Source organism: Crocodylus siamensis, chromosome 3, assembly GCF_052110815.1.
Source record: "Crocodylus siamensis isolate JL-2025a chromosome 3, ASM5211081v1, whole genome shotgun sequence".
Lineage (NCBI taxonomy): Eukaryota > Metazoa > Chordata > Crocodylia > Crocodylidae > Crocodylus > Crocodylus siamensis.
The window spans coordinates 200730694-200758599 of NC_143397.1; the positions used below are offsets into that span (position 1 = coordinate 200730694).

Here is a 27906-nt window from a genome sequence, read left to right on the forward strand (position 1 = left end):
GCAAAATGTTGAAACAGCATCGAAACAGCAAAACTGTTTCGACAAAACGAAACAGAACAGCAGTTTTTGAGTCAAAACAAAAATTCAAAACAATGCTGTTCTGTCAAAACGTAAGTCGAAATGGTATGGTACCGTTTTGCACTGCCCTAAAAAGTATCCCTCTGCACCTTCATAGAGGGACTACAGTGAGCTACAGGAAACCACAAGTACAGATCCACAAACCAAAGGCCCCCAGGCCTCTTTCGGGGATCTTAGTCTGAAGACATTCTGTACCGCATTGTATATACTGCTCATCACAGTACAAACCTCTACTTGGAAGCTGGACAGATGGAAATACTGTGCTGTAATGCTGTATTTTGACAAAGGAGTATCAGATTTGTTTTTTATTTTTATTGGTAATCCCTAATGGATTCCTCATACAAGAAAAGTAGGAAATATTTTTAAATTTCAATATAATCATCCGTTCTTGCTACAAGTCTAACAGACAAACTTATTACATCAAACAACATATACTCTTAGGGGGGAAAAGTAATTATTGCCATACAATCAACAAGACACCATTCAGGTGGATTTGTTTAAAGGCTCTTTTCCAATCCTGGAAAGCATATTCTTAACTTGAAAGTTTCAGGTTCACTGTATTTTAAAAGCTCAGCACTTCACACTGTAAATACCTTTTTTACGACATGATTCAGACTTTCTGTGAATACATACTTTTGTAAAAAAAAAAGATCAAATCAAACCTGTGACTAATGAAAGCCAGTAAAAGGAAAAAAGTGAATGTGTTTAAAAAAGGAACAAAAACCCATGAACCTGGTCAATAGGTGAAAAATTAGTACAATACATGCCTTCACTGAAAATTTATGACTTAATGAATTTATGAAAAATTGTGAAGTTATACTTCTCAGCGTATAGAATTTTCATAGATAACTGTCTAGTAAGAGCTCTTTTGATACCTTAAAATCTCAGAAACACTATAAGATTGCTATATTTTTATGTGTGCTTGAAAATTAAGCACTGCTTAGAGGTGAAAGCATTTTAAAAGCAGAGGATCAAGTCAGAAAACACACGTTCCATTTCACAGCTCTGTGTGATCATTGGCAAATCACTTAAACTGCCTGTTGCCTCAGGTTCCTCACCTCTAAAATTTCTTGGATGAAAACTGTAATGCTGTGGCAGATTAATATTTTCACCCATATAATTATGTCCTAATGAGCACAAATGCTGGCATTACAAGCATTCTTCTCTAATCATATTAGTGCATGCATCTAAATTTGCCACTCTTTTGAGCAGCACAAACCTCTCCAAAATCCTTTCCTTCCTTCCTCCTCCTCCCCTTTCTTTCTCTCCAGATGATACAGGGCAGATGTTGACCCCAATTACACTGCTCAGCTGCAGTAGCAGGGTGTCAAAGGAGATAGTGCTGCTGCTGTTTAGCAAACAGGAGAAGGGCTGGTAGCTGCTTTTTGGAAGGTTTACTAATGCCAGTAGGCTGAGCAGGGCCAGGAGCTAATCCTTTTATGCCCATTACTACCACATTCCTCCTCAATCATCTGGAAAAAGGAAGAGGCAAAAGGGGAGTTAATAAAGCTGAAGCTTTCATCCCAAAGACTTTTGCTTCCTCCAGCTGACCTGTGTGTGCCTGCGTGCACGTGTGCATACTCACATGCTCAAGCCCACACATCTATGTGAATTTAAAAACTACTCACTCCAGCTGATTTTCTGATGAAAAAGTGGAGGAAAACTACTTAGCTACCACACATGGAAGGACTACATGACAGCAGACTAAAACAGAAAAAAATAATTTACTCTCTGAGTTCATTCCTAGGTAACATTTTGGTTAAACCAATGGAAATATTTTAGGGGGCAAATTAAGAACTTATTCTTTTTATCCTAAATACACTTATAACTGCAGTAATACATGCTACATGGTCCAGCCATCCACAAACTTTGAATGTATTGAGGCTTTTAGCAAGGTCTCATTGTTTTTCAGCACAGAGTACTGCCTGATAAACAGTAGAGTTGTGCGAAGCTTCGGGTACTGATTCGATTCAGAGGAAATTTGGCCCGATTCAGCGGCCGAATTTCCAAATCTGAATAGAATCGGGAGACCAACAAAAAGGTCTAAATCAATTCAAAGCTCTCCAAATCGATTCAGAAAAAAATTAAGAGAGCTTCAGAGATTTGAGCAGTCCCCACTCGCTGTTGCAGGGAGCTGGACCTGGACTCCGTGCCGGTAAGTAGGGGACAGGGAGGCAAGGGGGCTGGAGGAGTAGGGAGGGGAGCATAGGGGGGACCCCCACCAAGTCTCATCCCTTGCCTGTTCCTGCAGCCCCCCAGAGCATCCTTCAGTGTCCAGTTTGCCAGCCCCTCCTTCCCCATTGCTACCCCACCCAGCTCCACCATCCCATTTGTTTATTGTTTTTTATTTTTTTTTAAAGAGCCCCGCACTCACCGGCTCCTGCCAGGCCGGCAGGGCAATCCCTGTTTTCCCAACACTGCCCTATGCTGCATGGGAGGGTGGGGCCTCTGCCACGAGCCCCCATCCCCTGCCCACTCTCCCAACCCTCCTCCCCATGGCTGCCACGCTAAATCTCTGAACCAGATTTGGCTGAATTGATTCAGGACAGTGATTCAAATTACCAAATCAAATCACTCTTCCCCTAATCAGTTAATTGCAAAGCAAATACTAGCTGCTTCGCACAGGCTTAATAAACATACACTTTCATTCTAGGTTGATACCTAGGTTGTCTATCCAGGGAAGGTTCTAGGTGACTTTCTTCATTATTCAGAGACAGCTTGAGATCCTCAAATGTAAAGTACTAACCACATGTAAAGTGTTATTTACCTTGCACCCATCTGTTGAGCCCCCTCATTTTGGTATTTAAGGATTAACAAAAGTTATGTTTGCAGGCAGTCTGAAAAAAGTATTCTCCATCCATTCCATATTCCCATTACGGAAGATTCCCTCCCCCAACTTCTGTTCCCCTTTCCTTAGGCAAACTGAGCTGTTCTTGGATTGTTTCTGAGGGAAACCAATTATAAACAGATGGGTTTTACATCTCACTCCTAAAGTGGGGAGATCCATCATTTCACTTTTGCTACCAGAAGCGAGCTCCACAACCACTGATCAGCAGCTGAGAGATCTCCTACTCCTATGAGTCTGAATCTCAGCTGTATCAATGAGAACCATAATTGCTGAATCCCTAAAAGATCAGGATTAGGTTCTTAACTGAATCAAGCATAGGAAAAAGAACTAACCACATATAGAGCATTGAGATGCTCTCTTCTCAGAAGGCTTTTATTCTGAAGATGAGCTGCCATAAGTCAGACCATGAGAAGCTTCTTCATAGCATTCACTATCACCCCTATGCCAGGAAACTGGCAGTAAGCAAGCCTGGTGGTACTGAGTGCTTCAGTCACTGTTGTTAGGTCCTTGTCTGAACTGAAAGGCTACAGCTGCATGTTTGGCTAAAGATAAAATGAAATGTGTTTGTTTTTTCATGTCAATTAGGAATCCTGGAACAATGCAGGGTATAGGCATCGACTGTGGGTGCTTGCAGACACATTCCCCTCCCAACTCCCCCCCATGGCGTAAAGCAGTGTTGAGCCCCACACATGCCTGGAAGAAGTAGTGTGTTACTTCAGCCTGGCTCTGCAGCACCTGTAAAGATTGGGTGCTTTAGTGGGGCTTTTTTGGCATTTTTATCTAATAGCTGATTGAATCGGCTTTAGCTAAAAATATCAAAAAGCCCCATGAAGCACCTGATCTTTACAGATGTTGCAGAGCCATGTTGAAGTAATGCGCTGCTTCTTCCAGTTAAGCATTTTTGTTTTTTTTGTAACATCTACAAACATGGCTCCACGGATGCTGAGCATCTCCTATTTTTTTTGGTGGGTACTTGAGCCCTGGAGCACTGATGGAGTCGGCACCTATGATGCAAGGTCCAGAATGACGCTGAGAATACAACCATTACTGGTGGCTAGTAAGGAAAATCACTGTCACATTATTTTGGAGCCTGCACTTATGCCAGTTCTTTAAAATGTTTCTCTCTCCCTACCAGTACCATTTGTGTCTTTCTGGGTACTGAGTTTCACCAGTGTTTCACCCAGATGGCACAGAAATGCAGGCTGTTTCACAGTGCTTTCTAAGGAGTTTTACATGTAGGTTGACGAAGATGAGGAATACAGCAATGTCTTGTGGAACACCATAAGTTCTAGTGTGATGAAGTGAAGGGGCAGCTATCCATTACTACTTTCTGGGGGCTCATTACAGCCCTGAATAGAGGATACATACCCCAGTATAAATTACATTGGTTTTGTATAGCAGTGTAAATTATGCCAAGATCAGGAATGGAGCACTGTATGGCTATTTTAGGGTAGCTTACACAGTAGGCAGTCATTACACTGCCTTGTCACTAGGGCAATGGGGGAAAAGGCAATAGCTTTTTTTCAGCAAATGCTACTTTGGACAGATGCAACCTAAACCAGTATAAGCTTGTACTGGTAGAGAGTTTCAGTGGTGCTTTTTCTTTCAGGGGTATTTTTTCAGCAGATTGGGCAAAGTTAACTTGGGTTGAGAATTTTCATCCTTTGCCCAGTACTTTTTAGGCTGGTGCCAACAAAGATTGCAATGGTGCAAACAGTTTATTTAACCTCTAAGAAATGTAATCAACTCAAAAGTGAATACATCAAATCCTGCTAAGTCCTTCAGGAAACCAATTACATCTTACGAAGTGTAAAATACTTTGACAGACCCAGAAATATGAGTGTATATATATGTTCCTTTTTCAGGGCCAAACAGAAATCAGCAAGCAAAATCCCATGGCAAACTAAAGCTATTACAACTAAATTATATTTAGTTTGTAATATTACCTAATAAATAAGGTTATTGATGCAAATTATGATATCCTACAATTTTTGTCATAGCTAAACCCGTTTTATCTATGCATTTAAATACACTTCTTCTCTTTAAACTTTTTTATTAAAAAAAAAAGCTTTATATCTGGAACAATTATGAAGCAGTTTCTAGGTATCGCTAATTAAGATATTTAGGATATAGGAACAATGCAAATGCTAACTTCTGGCCTTGGAGAACATAAGATGTATCGTCCTTTGAGAAATATATTGACTGTGGCCTCATCACAGTCAATATTTACCTCTTCGACTAATACATTTTCATACTCACTTCAGAAGAAGTCAGTAGCCACTTATTACCAAGACTGTCATTTTCTATTTGACAAGACTTGTTTTGTTATTATAATTTTCCTGGAGATTGAAACAACCCTTAATTTACTTATTTGCTAATGTATCCACTTTAGCGAACTTGTCACAACACTAAAAACATCCGGCACATATTTACCCATGCTACCGTATATTAAGTTCAGGGAGAACTCTTAAGTTAAATGTTTCTCAACAGCCACGGAGAAACTAAAAAAGCATTCAGCACAGTTACGTCTGTCTCACACAGAACAGCAAAGGATTATTGTTTTCTTTCTGTCTATTTTAACTTTGAGCAACTAGGAGCCATAAGACTGAAGTTCTATTTTCGGTCTGCCACAGCTCACTGCGTGATTATGGATAATGCTTAAATGCCTTCATTTCAGCTACTGCTACTTAGGAAATAACACCAGTCGTATAACAATGCTGGTACGCTTGATTGTTTAGAGAGCACTTTGAAACATCCAGTAAGAATGACTTAAGTGCAATATATTATAGTTTCATAGTAGCTAGGGTCAGGAGAGACCTGAACAGATCATCTAGTCTGACCCCCTGCCACAGGCAGGAATGAATGCTGGGTTCACAAGACCCCAGACAGGTGATCATCCAATCCCCTCTTGAGTTTGCCCAAGGTAGGGGCGAGGACCACTTCCCTTGGAAATTGGTTCCAGATTTTGGCCACTCTAACTGTAAAATATTGCCAATTATCATATTAGATGACCTACAGTAGAACAATGAGCTAAGAATTTTTCCCCAGTCATATGAAATCCTTTTCATAAAATGCTCAAATGTATACATATAGGGTGCATCTACATGAGATGCTATGGCAACATGGCTTGTCGCTACCGTGATGTAGTATCAGCGTGCACAAACCGTGACGCTGATGCTATGTCACTGCAGTGACATGCTACCTTGCTACAGGGCACTGCTGAGGCGATGTAGCTGCTAAAAATAACCGTGCACAGCTGGGATGGCATAGTAATGGCTGTTACTGCACCATCATTTAGCACTTCCTGAAGCAAGTATTAAATGATGGTACAGTAACAACTGTGCTGTGGGGGGCACGTGTATACATGCCCATAGTGTAGGAAATACAGATACACTTAACAACAACATTAAATAAAAGGCTTAATAAAAAAATCCCTTTCCATAGTAAAAAAAGAGAAAAAACAGAAAAAGAAAGGTTAAATTTTGCTCCAATTTATCCTTTAAAGAATATGACTTACAGTCAAGATTCTGCTTCCTGTCCTGTGAGGCAAATTAATTACTTCAGTGGAGTTACTCTATAAGAAGTGCCATTTACCAGGTCAGACCATAGATTCTTCTTGCTCGGTATCTTGTGTCTCGCAGTAGCAGAGAGTGGATGTTGAAGGGAGAGTGAACTGGGTATAACCACGTTTTTCCCCTACTGTTCCTCTCCTACTCGTAGACTCCAGCATTTAGGGTACTTTTACATATGGGTAGGGGTGAAGGGGGTGCTTTAATTAGAGAGGCTCTGAGAGCTGTAGCATTGCATGTATCAGCATCCTCACACTTAAAAATGACGCTGAGGGTGCTTGAACTAAAGCTTGTTTGATGAGCTTTAGTTCAAGTGCCCTGACACCATTTTTAAGTGTGGGAATGCTGATGCATGATATGCAGGAGGCTGCTGGAGCACGGTAATTACCACCAGCAAACACGATTAACCGAGTCTGATCTGATGCACTGTAATTACGGCAGCCTCTCTGCTCACATACAGGCACTCCTAAGGTCTAAGAAGTTCTGATCAGAGTTTGTACTCCTACCTCCCATTCTCAAAAGCTGATGCACCTTTCCTTCAGGAATTTGTCTAATCCCTTTTTGCATTTCCCTAAACTGTCAGCTTATACATCTGGTGGCAATGAGCTCCATACTTTAGTTACATGCCGTGTGAAAAAACTTCCTTGTGTTAGGTTTAAACTTACTACCTACTAGTTTCATTTTGTGCCCTCTAGTTCTTGCATTGAAAGGGGCAGGAAATAATAAATCCCTATTTATATATTTTCTCTTCACCACTTAGTATTTCATAAACCCTTATCATGTCCCTCCCCAATAGTCTTTTTCTAAATTAAATAGCCCTCTTCAGTCTCTCCTCATATGGAAGTCTCTCCCTACCACTAATCATCCTTGTTGTCCTTTGTTCTAGTCCTCCTATATCCTGTTTCAGCTGTGGGGACCGGAACTGGGCACAGTATTCAAAGTGCGGACACATCATCGACCTAAGGGGCCCATAAATGCCATATTTTACACCTGTGCAACTCGGCTTAGACTCTGACTTCAATTCTTAAAGTTTTATTTGCTCTACAAATAAGCAAGAAAAGAAATGGAAACAACACTTTCACAAAGAATTGGTCATAAAATATTAGGCTTTGTGGCAGCTTAGGTAAAAGCACAAACTCCAAGGAGCAAGTCTCTGACTTACTATTATTCTGATCTCTTACTTTTCAGTAGGTTTGCCCATCATTTTGCAAACATAATTTGTCACCAGCACCAGTCAGTGCTCTCTGTAATTTCTTTTGCCTTTCTCTTAGATCTATTAGTCCTGCTGAGACAATCTACTACAGAAGAATTTTTCATACTGACACCAACTGTAGTCTTGCTGTGAATAACCACATTCCCATAAAAATCATTCCATTTATTGCAAGGTTGCTGGCAGACCATAGGAATAATAGTCAACCCAGGAAACCTTTTATCCTTTCCTGCAATCATTTATTTTAACTCTTTGCTTTACTTTGGGACTTAATTAATAGATATTAGTGCAGGCTTAATATTTCCAACTGTTGAATAAATTAGCTAATATAGATGCTGCAAATGTTTAAAATTATGTTTTACACACTTATAATTACTTTTAAAATGACCTAAATAGAGTTGACCCAATATTCACATAGGCTTATAATGAAACAAAAGTTGGGTTTAAATTCTCAATGCTTTGTCAATATTATAAATAACATACTGACAGTTACCCAGTGCTGCTTTTGGTGACATTGTTAAAAAAGTTTTTATAAACTTATTTCCGTCATATTTTAAATTTTTTTAACCTTCAATTTTAGTATGATTTGAGAGGGGGAGGAGATAAAAGGTTAAAGTAACTGAGGGAATAATTGCAATTAGTTGCTGCACAAATTCTTAGGCTTTTTGTCTTTTTCTTCACTTCATGCTTGTAAAATCTAAGAATCCTACTACATGTTCACCTTTTAAATACAATATTTGTACTCAGAATGAAGTTAATCATCTCATTACTTAATACATCTTAGTAACGTAGGAGTCAGAGCATATATGCATTCCATTTTGTTAGTGTTATTCATGTGGAATGTGTTATATTTAGAAAACTATTTTTTATTAAAACCCAAAAAGGTGAGTACTTTTATTGCCATGTCCTTTCTGTGCAGTCAATTTTCAGTTGTTAAGTGATCACAGTCACTGTGCAATCATAGTCATTATCATGCACATAAGCCCATCTGACATCAACATGAGTTCTGCATGTGTAGATACAGCTGCATTGAGACCAATATTAAAAAATAAATTTTGACCCCAAAATTAAAAGTATCCAATACAGTTCAAAAAAATAAAATAAACTGAAGTTAAGTACTGAGAAAAGATTCTACTTGTATTAAAGCACAAACACAACTGTCCTCTCCACAGTATGCCAACTAGGCACTCCTTAGGCATTTGTACCTTACTAAAAATGGGAGTTGCATATATGTATAGAGAAATAAGAAGAGACCCCTCATTTGGCTGAAATGGTCTTTTCTAGAGTTCTGAAAGGAGCTTTTGTTTAGGTTTATCTGATCTCTGCTTGTTTCTGGCAACAATGTTTCAGCTGAGTTTAGTATTTGTGTCAGTCTGATTCTGATGTCACTGAATATTTAAGTCTTATGTCTGCACACTAATTAGTGTACTGAGGGGGGAAAAAAACTTTAGAAATATACTGTTTTAACTGGACAATGATCTTAAAGAATAAAACAAAAACTTTGTCATCAGTTTCTCTTGTTATTGCTTCTCTTGTTTGCTTTTAACATACTGATTAACCACTAGTATTTCAATAGCATATTGAATTATTTCCAGCTCATACCAAAATAGCCCAGAAAAAGTGTCTTAGCTTCTTGCATTGAATTTAAAGGTGGCTATATAGAAACTTTTCAAATGAAAGGAGACAATTAACTGGGGACAATTTTTACTTTAAAACATAAAAAATGAGACAGTAAGGGGTAAAGATAATCATCCCCCCCTTTCTTTTAAAGTTTCATTAGACCACTGAACTGGATGAAGTTCAGATAGAGGCCTCATTGTAGCAGCACTGAAACAGTAGAAGCCTCTGGAGACCCTGAAACTCAAACACATTTGGGGAAGTCTGAGTTAAAGCACTCTTTTGCACTTTTTAAAGAAAATGAATGGAGGACATTTCTTAATGTTTTCCTCTTGTAGTGAAATTTCAACATCCTTCCTGTAAAGGAAACAGCATGTCTTTTTTTAAACGTACTTTTTCCGAATAACCAATTGCTGTGCACCTGTTGCAATTAGATGCACCAGGCCAAACTGCAGTGTGGCTCCCAGGGTGCCAAAACTTCCTTGTAATGCAGGAAATGTGGGTTTAAAAACTCTGTTGACTAGGTTGATAGCAATCTACCTACTGTATGTACATCTAAGGTGCCTCTACCTATGGTATCAAGCCTTTCTGCTTTAATGGGGATCTGCTAATGTGACAAGTTTAGTCTTGCCAAGCTTTTTTTTTTTTTTTTTTAAAGATAAAGTAGTTGTTTTTCCCCATGCTCAGAATGTATTATATTCCTTCCTATCTCTTTATTTTTACTATATGAAATAATCATCCTGAATGGTGCAAATAATAAGGTATTTGTACCCTTTTGCTGGGTAGCCTAACACAGTTAGTGCACTTTCCTAGAGGCTGTGAGACCCAGGTTCCAGGTCACCCACAGCTGAGGAGTAAAGACCACATTTCCATACAGTTCCCTAACCAGCAGCTGTGGACTAGGGCAGACCATAAGCACCCTCTCCCTGTTGAAGCTGGCCACTGGGCAACCAATAGGGGAAGATACATGGGGGCAAAAGTGAGCCTGGGCTAGCTCACTTAGATGGATACTGTCCTAGATTTTATCCCTTCCACCAGGGTGCTCAACCTCTGGCCCATGGGACAAATGTGGCCTACAGAGCCACTTTATCTGGCCTGCAGGGCCTCCCATGGGTCAGGAAATTTGGCAGTGGGGGAAATAGTGCCTATTAATATGGCCACCCTCCCCTTTCCAAATCCCAAGCCCTTCATGCCCAGTCAAAACTACTCGTGGCACTTTCCACCCACTGAGCTGGGTTGGGGCCAGGCCATGCCCCCTTCTCCCTACAAGTCTGGGCCATACCCCTTTCTCCCCCATGGGTCAGGTTAGGGCTGAGCTTTACAAATCAGATAATGTACTAGTTCATATTATTTGGAGATTTAATTTTCAGATAACATTAAAATGGGCTTATAGCACTACCTAAAACTCAAAGCAAACCTGAACTATTTCTCAAATCTTTTAAGTTCATCCAACTCTTCCTTTTTACTGTTCTACCTTTCTAGATGTCTCTCTACTTCCTTGCTTTGCCTGTCAAAATAGCCTGATGAAGAATGGTAATATACTTTACAGAAACTACATTCTTCAATATAAGGTAGTCAGTGTGGATCTCAGGGTAAGTACACATATACTTCATCCATGTGAGAACATACACTTTAATATTATTATTATTTCTATTTATTATGTGAATTAAGTGGGATTGCCTAATAGTCAAAATCACAATCCAGGACATCACTCTGCTAAGAATTATCATTTTGAAGCTGAAGTGCTGTACGTCTGAAACAACTGAGTTTCATTAGAACAAGGACAGGGTGGAACATCCTCGCAGGTACAGAAGATTTCCAAATTCTTTTTATGGCTTCTAGATGATGCCACTTCTGCTTATTACAGGTTCTCACTTAGATGGGTACTATCGTAGAAAGAAGTAGATCCTAGATTTTATCCCTGCATCCAGTTTTGGGCTCCACAATTCAAAAAGGATGTGGAGAAGCCTGAGAGAGTCCAGAGAAGAGCCATGCACATGATCAGAGGTCAGGAAAACAGACCTTATGATGACAGGCTGAGAGCCATGGGGCTCTTTAGCCTGGAAAAGTCCAGGCTCATGGGTGATCTGATGGCCATCTATAAGTTTATCAGGGGTGACCACCAGTATCTGGGGGAACGTTTGTTCACCAGAGCACCCCAAGGGATGACAAGGTCGAATGGTCATAAACTACTACAAGACCGTTTCAGGCTGGTCATAAGGAAGAATTTCTTTACTGTCCGAGCCCCCAAGGTCTGGAACAGCCTGCCATTGGGAGTGGTTCAAGCACCTATATTGAACACCTTCAACAGCGAATTGGATCTTGCTGGGATCCTATGACTTCAGCTGACTTCCTGCCCTTTGGGCGGGGGGCTGGACTCAATGATCTTCCGAGGTCCCTTCCAGCACTAATGTCTATGAAATCTATGAGAAAAGTCCCTAAAGAAATATGAAGTAAGGTATGGGGTAAAGAGTGAGATTACATAGAGCAAATGTAGGCAGTGATCTCTAACATACATTTGTCTGATGTCAAGGCAGACCCAGTGAAATGGAATTAAGCAAAAGTCATGATTGCTGGACTAGCTTTGTTGAGGTTCCTGAGAAATCTGCTATTTTGATTTACATGCCAAAGTCAGGATGTGTAGCTGAAGAAAAGGAAGGAATGAAGACTAGAAACTCTTATTATATCAAGTACTTTTTTTGGTTGAAAAAAAATTTAATTGTCTGGTGTGACAAGGTAGCATCCATTGTCTTGTCTGAAGTGAAGGACAGCAGGTCAGGGGAGTAGATTCCCAGGACTGCCAAATGGCCTGGAAGACTTAAGAAAAACAGCTTTTGTCCATCTGCTCACTGTATCTTCAAAGAAGAGGTCTTCAACTGTGGTTTGTACTTCCCTGGGAATGCCCAAGGGACAAGAGTATGCATCCCAACATTGGGGATGAGAAGAATGTCTCCTCACAGGGCTGTGCTGAGAAACATTGCTCTTAGTACCAGGGTCTGCACTGCTACATTTAAGTGCCTTTGTACTCAAGACAGCCTGAAACACAGCTACCTGACATACCTCTTCAAAAATCAGGACTTTCTCAACAAAGAAAATACTGTATTGTCTGTACTGCGGCCATTGTCTGAGAAGTTTTTCTCTGTGTGGGAACCTGCTCCTTATTACCAACCATCAACCAACACCGAATCATCTTCCTTACGAAGCTTCAAGAGGTCTGTCCTTATGGGAACAGAGTGAGGTCTGCTTGGAACATCTCTGTTTGGAACAGCATTTCACACTGCCAACCAACCCCTGGTACTGGAGGTGCTAGTGTCTATTTCATCCAGATTGGTTCTGCTTTAGTGTCAGTGCTGGGGCTGGGTCTTTGTCTTGCCTGTGCTGGTCTGTGCCCTTTGCAATTGCGTGCTTTGCAACTTATGTTCTTGCATGAACAAAAGGCTCCAAGAACAGGTGTGAGAGGTGTACAAAGCACTTAGGAGAGTTCCATCTACTAAATAGACAGAACAGGTATTAGTGTTTCTTATCCTTTAATGGGAAGAAGGCTCCTTGAAGCTAAAGCTTAGATTTTGACAAGCTGACATACTCTATGCAAAGGGCTATGTAGAAGGGAGTTGGATTGGGTCAGTTCAATCCAAAGTTATTCATAATGATTCTTCAGAAAAGAAAAAAGAAAGCCCTGGAAAAGTTTTACAGATTTAGCCAGGGCTAAGGACTTCAGAGCTGTAGTCCATGACTGGCAGTAAATGATGTGGGGCATGAACATCTTGCCCTTTTATTCCTGTACAGGAGCATGAGGCAGCTCAGGAAATGTGCAAGGCCCTGAGAAATGTTAGTTAAAAGACAGATCCTGCATGCGAAGCATATGTGCACTAGAGTGGGTCCACAATTACACATACCTGAAGTGCATGTCACTTACACATTCCCAAAGTGCATGTCAGGAGCAGAAAACATTGATCATTTTGTTTAGAAAAAGATATTAAAATTCAGAAGGTCTGGGTGAATTTACAGGAACATGGTTTGGATGAGTCTGGCCAACATGGTAACTTAACAGAATCTGAGCGGGTTATTAGGAACTATTTTTATGCCTTATTAGTAAGATTCTTGCAGCACTCGCATCCATTTTTTAGCAGATTATGCAACCGATAAGCTTTTAAAATCTTTTTTATTAGGGTCTTCTACCCATTATATGATACCACTCAAAGAAAACAAAAATGGAGATGTTCTACCGTACCAGATATGACAATTTGTTTACTTTTTGGAACTATTTTCCTGTCAAGAGTCAAAATTCTGATTTGAATAATTTAATTCATTATTGTGCAAGCAAAATAAATTTCAAAGACCACTAAACAAGGCACAGACTCTAAACATCTGAAAGAAAGAATAGTTTCTTAAAAATAACCCATTTCCAAGGATGGAGAAATAACTGAAAACAATACATACAATTTAATCAGGAAAATATGCACAAAATTTTATTATTGAATATAAATCAATCCAATTTACTAAATATTAGTAAAATCCAGCAAGTCAATGAACACGAAGTAGCAGGTATGTTGGAAAAACTTTTAGATTTCTGGAATTGTAGCCAGGGAAGCAAAAGGATAAAGTGTGGGCAGCAGGCCAAATATACCAAATAAGGATTTTAAAGTGTAGCTCCTGAGTGTTGACTGATCTAAACTGGGTGTGTTTACGGATGCTACATGGTCTACTATACAGTATTACATCTTGATCTTTCACTTGGGTCTAGCTGGCGTAACTGTATGCTGACTACCATTTTCTAAACTGATCTGGGGGCAGGAGTAATACAAGTGCTATGGTGCATGGATTACAGCTCAGAGGTTTCAAGTTTGAGGCCATAGCAGAAGTACTCATGGCATGGCCCTGTCAGATTCCAATGAACCAGTAAATTCTGCTAAATACCTTGTCACAAGGACACAAAAAAGGAAGGAAGTATTGATCTAATTCCCTGTGCCTGAAACACGGAGCAGATCTTGATCAACAAGAGCAAGATGCAATTCAACAAGGACAAATGCAAAATGCTGCACTTAGGAAGAAGGAAGCAGGGGGGATGATCCTCTCAGCAGCACTGTAGCAGACAGGGATCTCAGAGTTACAGTAACTCCAAGATGAACATGAGTCATCAATGTGATGAAGTGATCAGTAAAGCTAACCACAATTTATCATGCATTAGCACAGGGGTAGGCAACTTTTTTGGTCAGAGTGCCAAAACCCCCAACAATGCTTACCTTGGAAGGTGCTGGAGTGCTGGCATGCCAGAAAAACAAAATAAGGGTATGGGGTAGATGGTAGGATGCCGTGCTTGTTTCCCTTGTCCCCCACCCAAAGCCCCTGCCCCCCATCCCTGCTCATGACCCTTGCCTCCCAGCCAAAACCCTCATCCCCCACCCCTGCTGCCCTCTGCCCCCCCACACAAAGCCCCTCTTCCCCCAGCCCGGGCTCTGTGGCTGTCAGCAGCTACCCAGAACCTGGGCCAGCTGCAAACATCTGCTGCCTCTACGTCCCAGCCTCCGGGGAGGAAGCATATACTAGCAATGCTGCCCGCACTATGTTGCCTTCACCGCTTCTGAAAAGCAGTGTTGGAACCTGGCTTGGGGGGGCACAGCGGGGGGCACAGAAAGCTTACTGCTCCCAGCTCCCTGCTGCCCTGCTCACTTCCCCTGTGCTCATGGGAGCTGCGTGACCAGCAGCACAGGGTTGTGCCCCTCGCCGCTGCCCCCGCCTGCAGAGCAAATGTGGCACTGCCGGTATGTGCTGCCTCCACGGAGCCTGGGGCTGGGGCTGGAAGGCAGTATGGGCCAGGGATGGGACAGAGAGGCAGCAGATGTTTGCAGCTGGCCCCAGCTCTGGGTAGCTGCTGATAGCCATGGAGCCTGGGCTGCTCCCACAGAAGCCCTGCTGGGAGCAGCCCAGGCTCCATAGCTATCAGCAGCTACCCAGAGCTGGGACTGGCTGCAGCCGGGCTTGCAGCATCCCAGCTGCCTGCTGGGAGCAGCCTGGGCTCCTGGCTGGCAGCAGCTACCCAGGGCTCGGGCCGGCTGCAGCTGGGAGGCTGCAAACAGCTGCTGCCTCCCTGGCCCTAACACACGTCAAGGAAAATGGCCTTGCGCGCCATGCTTGGCACATGTACCGGGGTTGCCGACCCCTGCATAGGTGCATCACAAACAGGTCCAGGGAGGTGATACTTCCCCTGTATGTGGCACTGGTGAGGCCACGGGTGGATTACCGCATTAAGTTTTGGGCACCACACTTCAGAAGGGAAGCAGATAATGTTAAGAGGGTCCAGAGAAGGGCCACCCATATGGTTAGGGGCCTGCAGGTACGGCCCTTAAGAGGACAGATTGAGGGACCTGAATCTTTTCAGCTTCTGCAAGAGAAGGCTGAGAGGTGATTTTATGGCCATCTACAAATTCATCAGGGGGGCACAGCAAGGGATAGGAGATGCTTTGTTTACCAGGGCACCCCATGGGGTAACTAGAAATAATGGCCAGAAAGTGATGGAGAGCAGATTCAGGTTAGACATCAGGAAGAACTTCTTTATGGTAAGGGTTGCCAGAATCTGGAATTGGCTTCCAAGGGAGGTAGTGCTCTCCTTGGGGGTGTCTAAGAGGAGACTGGACAAGCAGCTGGCCAGGGTCATGTGACCCCAGTTCTCTTTCCTGCCCGGGGCAGGGAGTTGGACTTGCTGATCTGCTAGGGTCCCTTCTGACCCTGATATCTGTGAATCTATGAAACAGAGAACTTTTGAAAATCTTACTCCTAGTCTTCTTACAATGAAGACTGATATTACAGGTACAAGTGGATATTTGCACATTAAAACATTTACGTGCAGCCCTCATGTAGGTTATAACTGAGTGGCCCAGTATTGAGTACTATGCTAGTGCAGTCTTTTCAGGGTCAATTAAAAGCCATACAAATTCCATACTAAAATCATGCAGAAGTTCCAATAGAATTTGTTAGCCACTTTCTACATACAGGAAGGGATATGTTGTATGCTGTCATCATAACTCAGTAACAACAATCCAATTTGTTCTTAAGTCAAAGGAGATCTGAACATAAATCCTTATTACATCACTAAACTATTGCCTACAATGTGCATGTACTTTCTCATTACTTTTTTTTGCCTCTTCCTGTATCAATAGCCAATGTAAAAATGTGGCTAAAATCAGAAGTGGTATTGTGAAGACATAACATCAAACTAATTTTCCTCCACCTTTTTGGAGGACCCAGGCTGTTGCTTTACAGAAATGACTGATAGCATTCTTTCTTCTCTCTGTCAGCAAGAGAAATGCCTTAGCTAAAGTAGCCGAAAAACTCATTCCATATTGCCATTCATAATAAATGACTTCCATATACATCTCATTGCATATGGAGACAGTTTTGTAAAATAATATACAGGACATACTTTAGACCTACAAACAGAAGTGAATTATGAAGCTCTTAGTAAAGACTGTATGTCTTTCACTGGTGGAAGAAATCAGATTAACAGTCACTATTGTGTCCTTATGTATAATCATTCCCTTTCTTTGATATATCAAAATTAAGCTATTAATAATGAAGAAAAAAGGATAGACATGTTTTTTTAAAAGTAAAATCCAAAACCGAAATTAAACAGAAAACAATAAAAGCTGAAGCAGATAAAAAAGATCCTCAAGGGCTTGAACTACAGAATGAACTTTTTTTTTTCATTTCCCTTAAATTAAAAAGCAAAGTTTTCTTTTCATAAAATAAAATTGTTTGGCAAAATTTAATAAAGGTAGGACAGATGATCATCTAAAGAAGGCTATTCATCAAAAGCCTAGTGAATTAACAGATGAAATACTACCAACAGCTTCAGTATATCAACTTATAGGTATGTTTTTAAGATAAAGGAATGGATAAGTCATTATTTTTCTTTAATGCCTTCTCAACTTGATTAGAAATTACTGTTTGAATTATCCAGGTCATAATGTACTTGGCTGTATAGTTAATCTAATTTGCCAAAAAATAAAGAAACTAATTTTAATTTTAATTCAGTAGAACAAATGCTAACAATGCAACGTCACATTTTACAGTAACCATCAAGCTGATAATTCCCTTAAAACATAGTAGCATAGATTCTAAAATGCTCACGTGCATGTAACTAGTATTAAAACATTATACTTTTTGCCACCTATCAGAAAGCATTGCTAATTTGTGTGAAATCAGGTATTACTGCATCATTCTTTCCTGATTATATAATATTGGTTCTCTTGAGAGCATTACACAAATACATTTATTCCTTCAAGCATGTAATTAGGAGTAGGAAGACTTTTAAAGAAGAGAATATGGCAGAGTTAAGGCAATAATTTTAGCTGTGGATGCCTAATGTTAGATTTTTAAATTTATATTTAGGCACAAAAACACCCACTGGACATACAAGGCTTTTCAACTGAAGCCACTTATTTAGGCCACTTCTTTTCAACCTGAGGCTACTAACTTTTGAAAGTACTGTCTATAATTACTGCTCTGTTTGATCCATGTATGTAATAGTTTCATAATCTAATTAAATGAAACAACATTTTACCCAATAAATTTCTGTCATTTCTTCTGTAAGCACTTAAATTGAATTACACATTCATAAATGTTTATACTCCCATTTCAATATGTTAAAATGCTTGTCAGTTACATTTATCATACCATATAAGAATTTAAGAAAAGTCCTTCAAGACTTACAACTATATCTGATTTTAGTTTCATGGTTTTAATAGATGCAACAAAACCAAAACAAAACATCCTTACTATACCCTTTATTATGGTATTTAGCAATCCATGAGACAACGGCACTACAAATTTAATGTTGACTATATGTCTAGCTCTAGTTCTTTATCCAAAATCCACAAACACAGCAACACTGACTTTTGAAATGTTAAATTGTACTTGGGCAAGATGGAAATTTTCATCTCTGAAAAACCAAGATGATCAGATGAGTTCAAAACAACTGATTTGTAATAGCTAAAAAAAGAACAAGATTGGGGAAAACAGATTTGTATGCCATCCTTCCCTGAAGGAGCCTCAGGAAAGCTTAAAGAAGAGAGCAAAATACATTACAAAATGGGTGAACAAAAAGAAAGAAAGAGGAATTATAAATGCCAATAGGGTATTAAAATAAACTATAGAGCAACAAAAACAAAAACTAAACCATTTCCCAGCTTAGTCTTGCCTGCCTTCTCTAGTGTTATATAGTACACATTGCCTGAAACGACACACTTTTGTAGTTTCAGCGACAATGAGCATTCAACCAAATCTAAATTAAATCAACCTATTAAACATTTTGGATGCAAAAACCTGAGAATTAATGCTACATTTCTCAGGCAATGAGTCTCAACTCAAATAATGACTGTAACTATAACACAAGCTATTCTCCATGTAAATGCATATCTATGTCAATATTGCCTATGGACCTTTGGGTGTTGTAGACACTTCCTTTCCCAGCTCTCATAACTGGTGCGCTCTGGAATGCCTTATTTATTCACATTGTCTGGGACCCTAACTGACATCTGGGTACCAGGGAACCACCCTATCTTGCTCCCATGTAGGCAAGATGGAGGGGGAGGGGAAAAAAGGCTGATGACCTACTGCACTTTCTTTTTTCAGTCTGCATGCATATTACAGGGTAGAACTTGGCCATAAACACCTACATGTTACCAAATGAGCAGTTCATTATATTCCCCTTCAGTGTCTGGGCCGCTATGCTTGACCCTGGGAATATCCGACAAGTGGCCCAGTATTATGGGAGTGTAAACATGGCCAAGTCAGCTCTGTGGTTTCAACTAAGAATGTGGGTCAGTATTTTTTTTCCACACACATACAGTCTGCTTCAACGTTTTTGAATGAATAACAGCTTTGTCACATGTTCACTTGCTAAAGTTGAAAATCATTGGAATGTAGTGACCTACTAAAGTTAGTATGTACTGGGAGGTGACCCTTACCTGAAAGGGATCAACACTGTAACATCAGGAAGGCACTAACATGTGCTAAATGGCTTGATTGTGCGTCTGCTTGTGTTTAAGCTGTACTTAGTAAGTGCTAAGTTGAATGTGTGACACAACCCTATTAAAATGATGCTATGCTCTAATATTAAGGTAACATGACAATTAACAGATAATGCTGTATTATCACCATTATATGTGTGATTAACTCTCATTAACTTCAATTACAGTTATATTCATGTCTGAAGGGATGGCTATTACACTCTTATATATTTGACTGTGCAAAGGAATGAAAATGCAGTATAGAATTTAGTGAACGTAGTAGTACGTCTTACAGCTATTTTTTTCTTGCTGGTCTGGACAAAATGAAATCTTACCATAAAACCAAAACAGATTTGGAAAATAAGTAGCCTTGTTATGGTCTTCTAAAAGTCTGAAAATCAAGCCTACACATGTCATTCACTACTGACATTTTTGTATCAACAACAATAACATCTTTATTTGCAGTTTCCTTAATGAAAGAAAACACTTTTTGATGCAAGAAATATTGTATTTTATTATAAGTGTAAAAATAAATACTTTGCCAAGGAATGGAAAAAATAAAGCACATTTAAATAATTTTATTACACTGTAAGTTGCCAATTCATCTGTGAGTAGTTTCTTCGCAGATGAAAAGAAATCAAAATATGGGACAGATGTTGGACAAACCACATTTAAGGTCTGTCACACACTGGCATTTTTCAAATGATTTTGGCTCATCTATTAAATAAGGTGTATTTTCCTTGATTTTGAAAAGGGAAACATCAGGAAATATTTAAAGGCCAATTGCTGCCAATTAACTTTGATCAGCAAAAGTTGCATTTGAATCTTTTAGATTCTTTTGCTTGTCTGGAATAACACACTTTTCTGAAATCCAGCAAAACAACAACTTGATGATTAATGCCTGTTGGCAGTCCCACCACAAGCTTGTTTAACAGTTGGATTTTAAATAAACAGCTGTCTTTATTACGATGGGAAAGAAATGTGACTATTTGCATGTTTTCTTGTTATGAAAATATGAACAGAAATTGCTTTTTTTCATTTTAAGATGAAACAACCAAGCGTCATGGTGACAGTCGCTTTCAGCGATCCACATAGTTCTTAGAATGGTCTCACAAGAAGCCCCAAAACCACAGTCTAGAAAGACTGAGTAAGTCCTTGGCATGCTGACACTAACTATTTGCTGTATGCCACACAAGAGAGGCACGATTAACAAAGAAACCCTAGTACATAACAAATTGTACCTGCTATTGAGGAAGGCAGAAGACCCAATGTAATAAGCCACAGAGGTTGACAGCATATGCAACATTAATGATTTCCTTCAGGTTTTAAGGTAATATGCCCCCACAGTGGGATGTAACTGAGAAATCTGTACCCGGCTATTAACTGTTTATAGAGGCTAAAGTTTAATATTTAATGGCTTATACAGACTATTGAATTCTAATGTTTATAAATGCTGCACCCACTTCTACAGGCTTCTATTGTGATTATAAAACAATATCTGAATAATATCAAATATATCTACGGTGACAAAAAAAGACTTTAAATCAGCATACTGATTGTATTTCTGCATACCAAAAAACTTTGGAAAAAATCTATATGTTTTAACATTTGCATTTTAAAGTTGTTAAATCATATCATTTGTAGGGACCTACTGAATTCATGGTGGAAGTGGGGTGTGCTATGGCTCCTTTAATTTTGCAGGTTCCCCCGTGCCCCGCTCCCAGCTGATTGGTGGAGAGCAGCTTGCTTGCAGCTCACTTTTGACCAGTGGGGAGGCAAAAACTGGTTTGAAATATGGCGCCATTTTTGCCTTATGCAACTGATTGACTAAGGCATCCCAGATGTCCCTACTGTTTGCTGCTGACTGGCAGGGAGGCAAAAATGGTGTCATGTTTAAAACTGCAGTTTTAGCTTCCCTGTTGATCAGGAGGGAGTGGGGTCATCCACTAATCAGCAGCAGGGGAGGGGGGGAAAGGAGGGACGAGGTGAGGTGTGTATGGGGAAACATGCAAGATGAAAGGAGCTGTCATGCACTCTACTTCCACCATGAATTTGGTAGGTCCCTAATCATTTGGAATCATGTTATATAAAACAGAATATTAAATAACTGATGCCAGTACATAAAATAATTAGTACTTACTTCTAAATCATTAAAGAATAGATGTGTGTCTGCCAAATTAAAAATCATCTCTTCCATCCGAAGTCCAAGTGAAACTGAAGTAGGTGGATCCTCAAAGAGGAAAATGACAAAACATAGTCAGTAACATGTTTGCTACTTACACTAGGTGCACTGTTCCTCAGAAACAGAGATCACTGAACAGATCAATTGCAATATCCATTTTCACAATTCAAGTTTGGCCATGGTACAGCCATGTAACTGAAATGCCTAAATATTTTAGTATTTTACAGGGAGACTTTAAATGGATTGGAATCCAAAGTCCTGGCTCTGCAATCAGACCCCTGTTGATGGGCCCTCAACAACAATCTGCATCAAGGCAAGGGGTCCAGCTATACAGATCTAACTTCTGGGCTGCAATTCACAACCTTTTCCAGATCTAAATACTACACACACATTTAAAACTCTCCTACTGACCATGGCCACAATAATGCAGTCTTTGACAAGCAAACTTTCACTGCTGCCATCGGTAAAAAGATTTGGTCATTAGAGTAATTATTGCCTTTAAATAAATGACCATTAATGTTTACTTTACCAATAGCAATAACATGTAAAGCTATACTTCAAATCTCTACAAAATTGTGCTTTAATTATTCTTTTAATATAGCCCACCCATGCTGAATGAACAAATCTATTGTTTGTTATTAATACATAACACATTTTAACTTCTCTCCAGAAATTACCATAACAGCTTACTCCTTACTGAGCTAATAAACTCAAAAAACATGTTCAGCATGGTGGTTACCAAATGCATTACAGATGTTTGCCTTGTTTTCATTTTTGTGTTTTATATATTTTTCATCTGAAAATTGAAATAGCCTAATATATTTATTTGATATAAGTTTTCTCACTCACAGAGCTTGCCCAAGAATATACAATAGTTTACAAAATATGGTCTTGAAAAAGTATGTTTGACTACTTCATAACACAATTAAACAAATGTCAACCTAACTGGAGTTATATTTTACAATAAAAATAATTTCAGGAACAATAATTCACTTTTTTTTCTTGAATATTCTTAGATTTTATAACTAATGACAACTTGAAAGTTAGAATTTAATTGATTTAGCCTACAGTCTGTATTATTCATATTAGCAGGTGTTTCAACAAGATCTCTGAACTTGCCAAACAGTTATCTGTAACTACAAAATGGCAAAAAACCATAATGGGCAAACAGTAAACGACTGAAAACAATACAACATGCATTTGGCATTTCTGGAAAGTGTAATGGGAAACAAAAGCTAACCCACAAGAATAATAAGTAAGGTGGCAGTTAAAAAGTTGGAAGGGCATATGAAGTTATAAGTATGGAGAGAATGTTGTTTACATCATCTTACGTTTTACATGATCCAATCCATTTTACAGACCATAAAACATGAATGCCCTTCTCACGTAGACAAATATTTCTAAACCATTAAAAAAGGGACAGGATTTAAGTGCCTCAATACAATATACCATTAGGCCATTGATATTAAGGACTCTGCTTTTATCAATTAGTCTTCTATTTAAACTTTGGCACCAATAAAAATTTCAAAGGACAGCATTTGCTTTGTTAATTCAAACATGAAGAATCACCTACTTAATTTAAAGTATCAGTAAGATTTCACTCCCCCTTATTAATTCTGCTATTTTTGTAGGACTGTCTTTTATTTTATTTTCCTGGACAAAAAGTGCATGCATGTGGAGTAAGGAGCCCACAGAATGCTTCCCTTCCCTCACCACATGCACATCTTATTGCACAGTTATAATCGCACCCCTTCAGAGTTCATTAATGTCACTTCTTAAATCAATTGCAGGGATTGCTACCACGCTTCCTCCATCTAAGGGCTAAGCATGCTAGCACCAAAGAATTCCCAGCTCCTGTCAACCTAGAGAGTTAGAAACCAGAAATAAGTGTCAGACATAGGGGTCTCCAGGTGACAGTGCAGTTCACTATTACCAACCACCTTTTGGCACTTAAATAATAACCAGTATCATTTCATTATTGGACCAAACTAATTCAATTTTTATTCCCATGAGCATTCACAACCTTGAACATTATTTGGGAAAAGAGTGACAAATACTGGTTCCCCTTTATTGTTGAAAAGCAAAATTTCACAGCATTCTTTAGAGACTACATTTTAAAGAAAAAAAATCAAATGTTCATCAATGATATAATTTTATTAAAATATTTTTAAACACATACATATTTTTTCATAGATTTATATTTGAAAGCATTTGCTTCAATTTTTATTTTAAAATTTAATTTAATTAGGCAAAATATAGGATATATGTCACCTCCTAAAAATATCAGATCTAAATCCAGAAAAGCAAGAGATGAAACTAAGCAAATTACCTTTAAACTAAATCTTATTTGTTTCTGTTTAAACAATAAATAGTCTATTAGGAAATTCTGTTACATCTAAAACATTTTAGACTGCTCCCTTTAGGGTGCCATATTTAATGGAATCTGCCCTTTCTATGGTTGGGTTTTAACCACAATTGTAATATAATACTGAACTCTAACAGCACCAGAAAAAACCATGCCAGGCTTTATTATTCAAGTGGCTTTGATGTCATTACAACAGAACCAAGAGAAATCTCTAGTGTCTGTGCACTGCTCTTGAGATTACTACTGAAAAAAGTATGTCCCTTCCATCCATTGGATCCATCCATCAAGACTGCTCATTTCAGTCTTGGAAATATGCTGGGAAAGACATAAATCTTGAGAGTAATAAGAAAAAGGAGAAGGAGGGGATCCTTGGAGTGTCTGAATCATCTTAATTCAAGATATGAACTGTGTTGAGTGGGAGCAGTGGGCAAAGCTTGTCTATTGACAGCAGCTTCAGGAACAGTGAAAAAGCAGCATAGTCATATTCTAAAACTGTAATAAAGACAAAGCTATAGAGTAATGCCAAACCCTTTGCTTTTTCTGTTTGTTTTTTTGTTTTTGTTTTTGGCAATTTAGAGGTACTAATTGCCAAGTAACTGCTGAGAGATGTAACACAACGAGAAGGGAAGCTAACAATCTGTCCATGTTTATTAGGATTTGCAGTTCAATCTGAGAGCCTTTAAGTATGGTCAAAATCAGGTGCAAAAAACTCACAGAGGTACAGCTCCACTGAACAAAGAAATACCAATGTCAAACCTCTTAAACCAGACTCTTGTTTTGAATACTGGTATTAAAGCCCAAAACATTGTGCATATGTCATTTTTAAATTCTACCCACTCAATTCTTTTTGTGTTGGGAGAAAAAAGAAGCTGAAAAACAGGAAAGATCACTCTGAGTACATGGCTTTGCTTGTTTTCTTCTTAAGCTGCCAGGTCACAATTGAAAGCTTAAGTGAAATAGGGCTTTGTTTACATTAAATCTTTAAAATGTAGTATACCAGACAAAAAGTAGGTAATATTTAAAGAGCATTCCTTCATGGAATCTAAATGTAAAAGTTTTCAGACATAACAGGAATATATCACCAACTCAGCATTTCTAGTGCCATTACATTGTATATTTCTCCTAATCTTAATAGATCAATACAAAGTCGTAGTTCTTACAGATTCTATGACCCAGTCAGTAGGTAAAGTAACTTAAAACAGGGTTTTTTTTTAATGTTAGCATGACTGATGTCAATTAAAGTAACTGATAACCATGAACACTTGGTTGACTGATTTCTTTCTGCATATACAAATTAAAACATTGTTCCAAGGTTCTTTTGTTGTTAGTAAATTTATATTATGCTGATTTCTGATACTTGTTTTGGAACAAGTAAAGTCTTATTCAAATGTGGAAAAAAACCTGTCCTGGTCTCCCAGGTTAATTCCTGACCTTGCAGACAGTAACATTTTATAGTTATTTTACTCAAACAACTATGGATGGATAAAGGAGGAAAAAGTAGAGATGAGAGGTCAGTGACAAAAGGTAAACAAAGCTAGTGATGAAAATTGAAGAGATAAAGGGAGAACATAGAGAAAAAGGAAGCAAAGAGAAGAAAATGGTAGGAGAGAGCTAGAGACCATATAAAATAGTCAAGAAGAGCTCCTTAAGAAGAGCTCACTCAGGCAAAAAACAAGCAAAAATAAACAGGGCCAAATATTACCAAGTCTCACAGTATTTAGTGATTTCGGTTTCTTTGTTGTTTTGCTTCTTTTTTTTTTTTTTTTTTTAAAGATTGAGGTCTATTGATTATTTGCAAATCTCAGACTTTTTTTTACAGAAAGTTTCTAGACCTCATTATTGTGAAGAAAATATTGTAAAAGTGCAGCCTAAAGATTCAAAAGCCAGAAAAAGCAAGTGAAAACAAAACATTAATATTTTTAGACTCATTTTTATATATGAATATGAATATATGAATATGTATACTTGAAACTGGATAATTCTTAGGTCATAAAACTTAAAAGGATACCATGAACTAGAAAGATCACATTTCTATTGTAAAACTATGTATTATTATTATTATTACAAGATTATTGTAAGATTACTGTAAACTAGATAAAAGGAGGCAAGGTGGGGGGGTGGGGAGGAGGGATTCCTCCTGTATTTTCTCAGTCTTTTCAGTATGTTCCATCTATGACTTTAACCTTTGGGGTATTTTAAAAACAGTTCATAGCCTGAACTATTTAAAAACAGTTCATAGTCTGAAAAACACGTGGAGTAAAATTTACATACAAAACACAAAACAACCAGGATTCAGAAGTACATGTTTTTATTACTAAAATGGAGACTTGTAAAGCAGGCACATTCTTACTCCAAGGTAGGGGTAGGCAAAATACAGTCCATAGGCTGCTGAATTATTCTGTCTGGCCTGCAAATATGTTTTGGATAAACCTGTATTATGTTCATTAGCATATTAATAAGTGTTGTTATGCATATTAATAAGCATTGTTATTTTGATTAAGTGTGGAAATGACATGAAGGATCCTTTATACTATAAATGCCATAACCATTTTTAAAGTACAGCTATTGTTAAAAACACCATTCATTTTATGTTTGCGGCCTTCAACAGGTCACCAAAACTTAACTGGTCCTCCTGCCTAAATAGTGCCCCCCTCCTCCCCCCCAACTCTAAGATGTTCTAATGAATGGAAACCTACTTTCCATCCTCTGATTATTTTTGTTAAAACAACCATGCTTTCCAAAATGCTTTATTACCACAGACTATAGCCAAAGGTGGTAGGATGCACTCTCAACATTGTTATACAATAGCAAGTCCTTGTGCAGCTTTCAATATATTGACTTTGGAATACACATGGTAGAAGCAAACTGTAAATGGTGACTGAAAGAATTAGTCATTATGTTTTTTAGCATAGTACAAAATATGCATAGGGCAAGGATTACAAATGCAATTCATGAAATGACTCAGCAGCAACTGGAAAATGTTTTCTCCGTGTTGGAAATTTGGATTGAATGATGTATCAATAAAGATGGTAATTATGTTGAAATCTAGAAATTTGAGCTATTGTGTTAGAACTTAATGAATTATGATTTTAATTGCTGCTTATAGTTTGCTTCTATCATGCGTACATCTAAAGTTATTAAAACTGAAAGTTACACAAGGACTTTATAAACACCCTGTATACCTTGCTTCAGCTAGTCCTAATTCTGCAGTGTGGCAAAAAAAATCCAGTGTTCATTTACTGGCACAAATACATCAGCAGTCTAAATAAGCTGTCCCAAGTAACTGATGGAACTGCTGTTGTGCTGTTCATCCCTTTTAACTTGCACATTAAGTGATCTACAGCAGAAGTGTAACTGGCCAGGGCTATGCCGGGGGCAGTCCTTCCTACCTCTTACCTTTGTACATCCTAGCTCCAGAGGCTCTGGCAGTGGACAGTACCCAGGAGCAGAAGATGGAATGTAATGCTGCTGAGGGAAGATGTCACCTTATGTCGAGCAGGACAAAAAACTCTTGTTTTTAGCAGAAAAAGGGGGTGACATCTTGCCCCCCACCTCTGAACATGGTTGCTTACTGAACTGAACTACATTTATCAGGGTGTCCTACCCTTACTGACACACATGACCTCAGGGCTGCTGGTTGCTGTGGGGCCTGAAACTAAAAAGTTTAGGTGCAGTGGGGAACAGGAGAGTGAGACCCCCTCACTCCATGCTGACACTCCACTGCCACTCTTTGGAACTCATACCCTACTTGACTGCCATCTTTATGCTGCTTATCTCTAGTATGTATGTATGGCACTTTCCAGCAAAATAATGATAAGTATTATCACCAGTCTCAGAAAACTATATATTTTAAATTTACGTTTTAGCCTCTAATTAAGAGAAACGGTATAGAGAAAAAAAATACAACAGCAGAAAAGTATACCGTCACTGACGCTTTAAAAAAATGACTATACAGTGTAGGCACTACTATATTTCATCAGTTGCAAACAATAGATGTGTTTGAGATGGCAGCTGGCATAGAGATCTCTTA

At 38.8% G+C, this 27906-nt stretch overlaps 1 protein-coding gene across 18 annotated transcripts in view; it reads right to left on the bottom strand.

Annotated features, from left to right (window-relative positions):
* Positions 1 to 27906, bottom strand: part of EYA1 (EYA transcriptional coactivator and phosphatase 1) — a 268703-nt gene that overhangs the window by 26185 nt on the left and 214612 nt on the right. For all 18 annotated transcript variants that reach the window (XM_090040155.1, XM_090040152.1, XM_090040154.1 and 15 more), the window contains one exon: positions 21470 to 21559. In XM_090040155.1, the coding sequence (XP_089896281.1) occupies positions 21470 to 21559 (90 nt within the window). The remainder of the gene's footprint in view (positions 1 to 21469; positions 21560 to 27906) is intronic.